This window comes from Ascaphus truei, chromosome 1 (assembly GCF_040206685.1).
Source record: "Ascaphus truei isolate aAscTru1 chromosome 1, aAscTru1.hap1, whole genome shotgun sequence".
Taxonomy (NCBI): Eukaryota; Metazoa; Chordata; class Amphibia; order Anura; family Ascaphidae; genus Ascaphus; species Ascaphus truei.
In genome coordinates, this window is record NC_134483.1 from 510,548,129 (window position 1) to 510,558,302 (window position 10,174).

Below are 10,174 nucleotides of genomic sequence, written 5' to 3' on the forward strand. Positions count from 1 at the left end.
TATAGGAATATAGTGTTATAGGAATATAGTGTTATAGGAATATAGTGTTATAGGAATATAGTGTTATAGGAATATAGTGTTATAGGAATATAGTGTTATAGGAATATAGTGTTATAGGAATATAGTGTTATAGGAATATAGTGTTATAGGAGTATAGTGTTATAGGAATATAGTGTTATAGGAATATAGTGTTATAGGAATATAGTGTTATAGGAATATAGTGTTATAGGAGTATAGTGTTATAGGAATATAGTGTTATAGGAATATAGTGTTATAGGAATATGGTGTTATAGGAATATAGTGTTATAGGAATCCTTTTAGGAAGTGTGGCATGTGAGTCATTTAAATATAATTTGCATATTCTATTAGCATATCTCCCAGGTACCTCAAGCGCACTTCTTTTTGAGCACAGGTGTCGCTCTATATTTTAATTTGGAAGAAGGTGAGGGGCTATATATTCTCTATCTTGAGACTCTAGTACAGTGGTTTCAACCTTTATTACATTAAGGAACCCTGGAATTAGATTGTGAAATTCTGGGGAACCCCAACCCTCTCCCCCCGCCCATCTCTCTCTCTTGTCGTCATCCCCACCCCATGTCTCTCTTCCCCCCTCCCCCCCCGTCTCTCTCTGTACTACTGGGTACTTGAGAATGGTGCGCCTGAAAGCACGAGCCCCTGTGCAAAGGCACCGATAGCACCTGCCAAAAGCCAGAAATATTCTGGCTGACGAGACTAGGTAACCACTGTGGCACTTCAGTCAACCACAGCTCTGCTTCCGTTGGTTGCTCGCCACAAGACCTTGCATAAATGCTACACAAGTCATTGTTAGGAGCAACTTTGGGATGCAGAGCTGTGGTTGACCAATGCTCTTCTTCTGCATGTATAGTCATCCCTAAGCTGGGGCCCACATGTGGTGGGTGAGGGACTTTTTTTAAAACTTTTCTTAATTAATTGCACGGAGACACAAATTGTACTACAAATACAATACTTATTGCTCTTATTTTTAATAATAGGTTGAAAGCACATAAAATAATCTTACCTGTCTATCCTCCCTTGCCTTCTTGTGGCGCGAAGCTTCAAATATTTTATGTACGTCAAATACTTTTTTAGACCAGTCATCTTTGTGAGCAGCAAGTTGTGGCTGTACAAAGCTACCTTCAACTCTGTATCTGTCAGCTGGAATTTTGCTCATTGGTGGAGGAAGTGTGCCACAGTTAACACTTGACCACCCATCTGTGGAATCAGCATAGGACTCCTGATCGCTGACATTCCCATGTTGCCAGTCCCGTATTACATGAACAGGCAGCCATCTTTGACCGCCTACATCCAGAGTATTTGCTTTTTTTGATGGGGGCGCCGGACCCCTTGTTGAAATCATTGGAACTTCAATACGTGTAGATGAACCTAAATGCTTCTTAAAATGTTGCAATTTGTCAGCCTGAGCATCTTGTAGTAAGAAATTCCCTTCTTCGTTACAATAACCATTCCAATGTAGCCCCGGCTGGTTCTGCCCTCTTCCTATCGGATTCTCCCATATCCCATGAGGAATGTGTTTGCTTGGAGTCGTTCCTAAATCAACCACCAACACTCTATTACTTTTTTCTTCCTGGTTAAAATTCCCAATACCACTATCACTGTTACTGCTTGTGCTGTTGTTCTGATGGGCATCTGCATCATTATCAAGAAATGCTCTTGCTCTCATTCCTTCAATCAACTCCCCCATATCCCTATAAAGAACAGAGATAAATTGAAGGACAGGCAAGGACGATGTTGGAAACTCCAAACAACCATTGGTGTCTGGATCGGCTGTACATTCAAATCCAAATCTCCTGGCAATGCCTTGATGTATTTTATGATGGAACAGTTCTGGATCTACCATAAAAACATGACAGGATGTCCTTAAAATCCCTTCTTCCTCTTGTGCCAAGCTTTGATCATCACTGGTTTGCATGGTTACAAGTCCAAAAAACCTTCTATCGTCAGGACACACTGCACTAAATGCCAGTTTTTCAGCGGGATACACTGCTACAACACCAGCTTTATCAGTACAAAGCTGAATACTGTCATGCATTATCTTCATCATTACCAGTGAATGTATTTTTTGTTCTGCCCTCAACCGCCTCATGCATCCACGGATGGCTTGCAAACTATCGTACTCTAGATTTGAACTGGTAGAGGGGAGTTCAATTGAGCCAAGGTACCCTACTATCATACCGACGTTTAGTATACTTGCATCCAGCTCAAAATCCTCTAAGTTCTCCAGTCCATTAGTAAAGACACAGTCATTATCCAACACCTTCGATAATTCTTCTGTCGAAAGCAAGTCTGTGTTGTTATTTGCAATCTCCTGCCTCATTTCATAATGGGAAGCCGACATAGATCTGGATCTCTGCTTGGGTACAGGATTGTCAGCTTTACCAGCACAAACACCGGGGTTTTCAAAGATCATGTTGAATATGCCACCAGACTTCATTTCCTCAACAACCCTCACGGCTCGGTGTATGCCCAATGCTTTTGAATCAGGTTTGGGCTTCAAGCAAGTTTTCCCTTCATAAAAAGCAAGTTCTTCATCACTAGAACACGAGTCTATGCGATGAACGCCTTCAGCAATGACCATATGAAGAACACCAGAACATTTTCCAATCAATTTGACTACATCTTCATGAGATGCTTTTTTGATACTAATCTCATTCACAGCACATATCTGATCTCCAGATTTAAGTCCAACAAATTCTGCCGGGCTTCCCTTAATGACACTGCTTATGACACATGGTGCTTGCCCGGAAAGAGTAAAACCATACCCCGCTCTTCCTCTTGCGACCTCCACACTTCTTAATCGAGGGGACGTATGCATTTTCATTCGACTTTTCGTTGGGTCAACCGGTCTATACATTTGGGTGTTTTGTACCAAATTGAGGAATCTTTCAAATGAATTAATGGATTTTCATTGCAAACAAAAATCTCGAATGCAGGCAGATTTTCTTCAGTGGGTATGCTGTAGACTCCTACAAAATACAAATAAATAACACATTAAACATCTGTCTTGTATTGAACTCGTTTTCAGGCCAATAATTATCTAGCTCTAGTTGACAAAAGAGATTAACCGAGACTTGTTCCTTGTGAGATCAACTCGTTTAGAAGAAAAGAAAAAAAGAAAGCACTGAAAACATTATACATGTAAATGCATTCATTATGTGTCTGTTCTTTATACATTCTGGTATCCCTGATTACATTGTGTACTTTTTGCACCATGCTAATTAATTGCCAGTCAGCATGGTTGGTTTAAGGTATGATGGGAAGCGTGTCCATTTCTGCAGCACATTATTATGCCAGCCTAGAACAACTATAGCCATAAGGGCTTTCTGCTCAGTGACCCATTTAATACAACAGCAAATGGGTTTTTTTCCGGTCACTATATTACCTCTATCATAGCATCTACATATTATACCAATAGCAGCGTCAATAACTAGCCAATTCCTCATTCCAAGCCAAAGTAGAAAAGCAGCATTAGTCTTAAGCAGACACATATGTATGTCAAACTTTGGCAGCCACTCTGTGATCCAATGTTACTTGTAAGCGGTTTTTATATACTAAAGATATGACGCTCTGACTTATTTCTAATGCACTGATTTAGATCTGATGACAAAGATGAGACACCAGACACAAGAGAACAGAACATAACTTTCATGTTTATTGTAATAGCTGAAGTCCTCTTCTGCATAGTTTTCAACCTGTGGGTTTTCTGGGTTTTATTTATAACTTTATTCAGAAAATATGAGGGTGTCATTTTGGAATTGCTCTTTTAACCTTATACATACTGTACAAGTACTACAGGGTGTCCAGACTAAAAGAGGCACCGATCATAAACATTAAAAGAGGCACGTGTATTTACTTGTAGGCAAATTCAATAATTGAATTAAATATTTTATTAAAAAATAAATAAAAAATACCAACTCATAATGGGGCCTCTTTTAATGCCAAAGCAACCTGTAAAACGAGAGATTTGTTTTAATGTTTGCGATGGTTCATGTCACTTTTAGGCTGCGTCCATAGAGGGGGGAGCCGCGCTCCTCCGCGCTGACGCTGAGGCTCGTCTGCGCAATCAGGAGCGATTGCATGAACTAGCAGACAAGCCAGCATGCACGATCGGGAGGCGGGGCACTGATGTCACTGGGCCAATAGCCCGCGAAGCGCCGTCAACGTCACGGCGTCGTTGACGCTGCTTCGCTCTGTTTGGAGGTTTTCAGCAGACAGCGCGCTCAGAAACAGGTTCTGCTGTCGGCTGAAAATCCCTGCGCCTCAGCACGCCTGCGGACGCTCGCGGGAGCCCCCTCTCAAGCCATCCTCATTGAGGATGACGGGGCTCTTTGCGGAGCGTCCGCACGGCTCAGCGCTGACTGTCCTTCTATGGACTCAGCCTTAGGCTGGGGCCATAGAAGGGGAAGCAGGGCTGGACCGCGCTGACGCTGAGGCTCGCCTGCTGAAATCTGCGCGATTTCATGCCCATGCAGGCGAGCCAGCGGGCGCGATCGGAGGCGGGGCAGTGACGTCGCTGGGCCAATCGCCCACGATGCACCGACGTCAACGTCACGGCGCCGATGTCACGGCGCCGTGACGTTGACACTGCTCCGCGCTGATTGGATGTTTTCAGCCGACAGCGCTCTGAAAAACAGCTTGGCTGTCGGCTGAAAAATCCAGCGCCTCAGCACGCCTGCAGACGCTCGCGTGAGCCCCCTCTCAAGGCATCCTCATTGAGGATGCAGGGGCTCAGCGCGTAGCGTCCGCACGGCTCAGCGCGGCCTGTCCTATGGACTCGGCCTATGTGTGGACACCTGTAAATTACATTTTATGTTAGACACTATTCCTAATATCGATTGAGGGTAACATCACATACATAGTTGCTACATACATACTGTACATGCTTGTTTGATATAAACTCCATATTTAGATACACGCCAAAATCTGACCTGAAATGGGTCACTAAAACTAGAAAAAGCAAGTGACCTGCAATTAAACAGTCTCAAATGTAAGAGCTTGTTATTCAGGTACCTTGGCAATCAAGAGACACCCTCCTATTAGGATATAAAATGGTAGGCATTATCCGATGCAGAATGTCCAAGCAGGACATCAATGCAAAACAAATAAAGTTTATCAAACAAGGTAAACAAATCATTTTTTTTTTTAAATTTGCCTGATGGGTAAAAACAACAATCATTTCACATACATGAACTCTTATTTTACTAGCTGGTTTTTATTTACGACAGTTACATTTGTGACGACCAAAATCCTGCGGTACTCAAACAATTATATCAATAATATATTGATATATAAATGTCCCTTTATTAGTATAGTTATACTGCACAATGTTTCGGGGAGAACCCTTCATCAGGTGTGTCTTTTTGACTATTGATATAATTGTTTGAGTGCCGCAGGATTTTGGTCTTTATTGAAGTTTAGAGAACGGGTTTTGCTGGGATTCCCACTCTCCTGCCCGAGCAGACTACAGCCACCATGTTAACGAAGTTGGAGTAAGCTCGCCATCTTTGGACTTTGAGAATAGTTACCTTTGTGCAAATTCCAACACTAAAGTACACATATAAATACACAGCAAATACAACGAAACGGTTAGAAAGAAAATTGACTTCTATATCGATGTGTAAAAATATTAACACGATCAAAAAGTCAATATTTGGGAACAAGATATACAAAAGGGGTTCTAGTACATGTATAAAAAAAACATACTGCATTGCATTAGCAATAATACGAAACATAGTAAGTCTCGTCTTGCTATTTCTTTCATCCATTAATATCTTGTGCGTTCATGCTTCAGGTGTAAAAGTCACTGAAATACGACACCAGGTGAATTAATAATGACCTCCGCTGCACAGGCTTCTCTTACACAGGATGACGTGCAGTCACATGGCAGAGTTACACAGGTAAATGTGCAATATAACTAACAGCAGCTACTTTCAAATTTAGGCGGTAACATTATCTGTATTTAAATACAAACAATGCTAAAGTACAGTCAGTGCTCGGTTCATACGGCTAGAGATTAAACTGCACAAGGCAGAGGCAGTAGAAACCGCAAATACCAATAAACATAATTATTGCTTATTTATTATATCCATACGCATACTTCTGGGACACCTCTTGCATCAGTGTAACAGGACCAAGGAGTTACATTCATTGCTTCCCAGGGATAACTAACTCACTTCCTAGGCCACACATCAGGTCTCCTCCAGAAGTGAAGGTGTTTATCTCGGAGATAACGATCAGTTTGTATAACTCCTTGTCTAAAAGCTCACATGACAAATACCGTACATGTGAATTCAACCACAGAAAATAAGCTGCATATCACTTCAAACACTGCTGCATATTTTGTGGAAGAGGAGTAGGGAGATATTCATTAACAAAAAATGTTGCAATAAAACGTGATCAACAAGCAGGAGCAGTGAGAGTGCTGCATGGTAATCGGGACGCCTGCAATGCTGGTTTGTTCTTTGGCTGCAAACCACAAACAGTAATTATAGGAGGTCTTTCACAGAGGACAGACACTTTCTTTTCTCACCTTTTCTCCCTGGTAACCAACACACACAAAACAACTCTGAGGGTTTTCTCCACAAAGCCAAACATGCTTTTAACCCTTACACTACTGGAGAGCAATTAGAGGGTTTCATTGGATCACTGCATAAAGTCACCAGGAGACACACAGATCTATCACTGTCCCACAGTGTGACCTATCATTATTTTCTTCAGTGATGAAGAGGGTTGAAAATCCCACTTTTGATTGCTTTAACCTTGTGTTTGTCCTATTGACGTACGTGGTCAGGGGCCTTTATGATATACCAGGAACGTCATAGGCCAAGGCTCATTTTCTAGGGGGTAACCATTCTGATGGAGCTCCCTCCACTTCAGTTTCCTGCAGTCGGGGTCCGACCGTGATCACGTGACGCAGAAGCGCAGGGGGTCTGGTGACACTCAGGGGTGCCGCCCATCCCCTGACATGGTAAAGGTTACAATTATATAGAAAGAGAGCTGCTAAGCAGCTTTCCACCATTTTTTTCTATAGTACAAACATTTGAAAAAGTGGGCTATAGGCCTATTATTTTCCCCTTTATATTGGTTTTGTCAGTGAAATTCATGGCTAACAATCTACAAAAACAAACAAATGCAAGTTTCTCATTTCAAAGGCGCGTTTAATCCCAACTTTCGCAAATCTTTTGGTGTCTTTCCTTGCAAATGTTGTCAGAAAACAAATTGGGAAATTATCACGTTTCTCACATCCAGAAGTATGTTTTCTTTTTTTTTTTTTTTTTTTTTTTTTTTAGATCCAGTAAATAAAGAAACAGCCACTGCTTATCCGTATAAAAGGCAAAAGGCTTCATAAAATTGTGGGAACTATCCCAAAGTGAACTGGGAAACCTTCACACCTCTCTGTTATCAGACATCTGTTTACATTTGTCCCACTGTGTAGCCTTGGCAGGAAAAAGCAGCATAACTTGTGCATAAACATGTGAGGCTAAGAAATTAGATGGATTTTAACAAAAAGGTGATTCAAATGTTTCTTTGAAAAACACAGCGCCTCTCCATGTGGTACTTCGGAATGGTAACCTAACTCAGATCACCCAAGGTGATTTTTTTTATTACGATGGTAACGCTACTGAATAATGAGGTGGTTATATACCCTTGTATTGTATTGTATGTCTTTATTTATATAGCGCCATTAATGTACATAGCGCTTCACAGTAGTAATACATGTGGTAATCAAATAAATAACAGATAATATAAATAACAGATCATGGGAATAAGTGCTTCAGACATAAAAGTAACATTAAGGAAAAGGAGTCCCTGCTCCGAGGAGCTTACAGTCTAATACTTTAATGGACATTTATCTTCCAGGTAACATTCCCATCAGAGTAATATTTTTTGATGGTAACACATACCCTCTGAGCATCATAGGTCTTCTTAGGGTGATGTATCCTAACAATAGCAAAAAACTAAATAATAATAATAATAATATTCAGTTATATACCACACGACACAGATAACCAGAAGCGGGTGCAATGCATTTCTCTGCAAAAGGATTAAAGCCCCAGAGGGTACAGGTTTGATTTAACTTTTCTCATTTATATACAGTATATCAAAAGAAAAAAATAACAGTTCATGCAAATGAAGAAAGCGTCACAGATTCTAGTGTCTCTAGGAAATATTAAAGTTGACATGTCACTTGTTGGTGCAGAAATCCCTCAACATTACTGACAGGGGTCCCTGGATAATGGCTGCTGTATGGGCAGATACCCAATGATTGGGTGAAGATGTATCAAATAAATAAAACATTGTACCAGTGATGGGAAACTTTCCGTGCATGTTATCAGCTGCCCTTATAAATATAAAACGAATATTAAAACCACCTATAAAGATGCAGAAACCGGGGCCTAGTCCCGTGACACACATACAGCTTTAAACCCAGGGGTCTCCGGCACACAATGGATGGTCTCAGGCATCCTATTACCCAGCCAGCAAATCATTAAATAAGAATGGCTTCCTTGTTATGCTAAGACCGGGACTCACCAGCTCAGATCACAGATTCCCCGCCAGCACCGGGCGCCCCTCGCACGCACAAAGTGGTTAATAAATCGCATTTGAAAAGTTCACTCTCTCCCTCCCAACCGCTCAACTTTCTTTCTCGGTTGACAACAGGTCCCTCCTCCTGCAGGAACTGCAGGCTGCAGCCTATCCCCCACTTCCCCTCCTCTCCCAGCGATCTCCAAGGGAACGGCTGTGTTGCTACAAATGGAGGGATCCTATTGGGCCAGAGCTTATTGCTCAAAACACTGCAGAGTTGCTGTCCGCAGAGCATGCATGGATGTTGTTATTATTATTATTATTTAAATAGCCCCACCAGTGTACACAGCGCTTTACAAAAGTGGCAATACATTGCAGGGAATTATAATGCAATACGTGCCACACACATAACATCAGATAATGGGAAAAGGGAGTGGGAGGGGGGGGGGGAATAATCCCCCCCTTTGTAAAGGGTTACAACATTTTTTAAATAAAGCAGTTGCCCAGTGCCTGAATACTGAGTTCATTTCATGTTATTCCGACCATATGTTAGAAAGATGTATGCTTATTTCTGCTCAGAGAGCAGTACAGACTTCCCAAAAGCAAGTTGAACAGTAAATGTGTAACAAAAACAATAGTGGGTCTGTGTGTCTGTGTGAGTACAAATAAAGTTGTGGGGTAGAGATGTGCTCACTGTGGCTCAGTTACAGTCCTATCAGATGTATGATCCCAGCACATTCCCCTCTCCTCTCCCCCCTTCTCCTTGTGCCCAGTGCAGCCCACGTGGCTTGGTCATGTGACTGTGTGTGTTGTCCAGCTACAGGGCAAGGGGAGGGACAAACTTGTTCAAACTGTCCAAGGCGTTCTGCTTTTGCTGCAGCAGCAGCAGCAGCTTAGCCCCTTGGGCAGGCAGATAGACCTGCAGCACATTGCAGAGTAATATACTGGTTTGGGAAGAGCAGTGGCTCAGTGAGTAAAGGCGCTGACTCTGTAAACAATGGACACTGAGTTTGAATCAGGGGAACCTTGGGCAAGTCACTTTATCTCCCTGTGCCTCAGGCACCAAAATCACAGATTGTAAGCTCACCTGGGCAGGGGCTGTGTCTGTAACAATCCTATGTGCTGCGTACCGCGCACTGTACTGTAATTGTGATGCGCTTTAAGTCCCATCGGGAATAAAGTGCTGCATCAAATAAAGTTATTATTATTACTATAAATCAACTGCTGTCATTTTACATAGTGACTACCACTTTCCCACCTTGGCAAACTGCCTGCTCTTCCACTCAACGTCACAGGGTCATGTGATATCACATTGTCGTGGTTGCCAACGCTTCACCCGAAGCCAAGGGAAGATGCAGAGGCACTGCGTGTGCTCCCCGGCATTCGGGTGAAGTGCAGGGTCTCTGTAACCGCCGCCATTATCACCTCGCATACAGTGCTCCCACTGCAGCAAGGGATTCTGGGAGATGACATGCAAATGAGCACACAATGTGTCACCTTTTGCCTGGACACACTACGTAGCCTTAAAAAGAAAAGGTATATACAATGATTAATTTTTTTTTTTTTAATACAGTGAGATATCAGATAAAAGCAGCCAAGAAGTCATCTA

The 10,174-nt window shown here is 42.2% G+C and overlaps 1 protein-coding gene across 1 annotated transcript; it reads right to left on the minus strand.

The window, feature by feature from the left end:
• Nucleotides 1–988: 988 nt before the first annotated feature.
• Nucleotides 989–8,804, minus strand: LOC142465857 (regulator of G-protein signaling 12-like). The gene is made up of 2 exons (XM_075570239.1): nucleotides 8,572–8,804; nucleotides 989–3,005 (listed from the first exon to the last, which is right to left on the minus strand). The coding sequence occupies exon 2, from the start codon at nucleotides 2,891–2,893 to the stop codon at nucleotides 1,004–1,006; it is 1,890 nt and encodes a 629-aa protein (XP_075426354.1). The 5' UTR covers nucleotides 2,894–3,005; nucleotides 8,572–8,804; the 3' UTR covers nucleotides 989–1,003.
• Nucleotides 8,805–10,174: the final 1,370 nt, after the last annotated feature.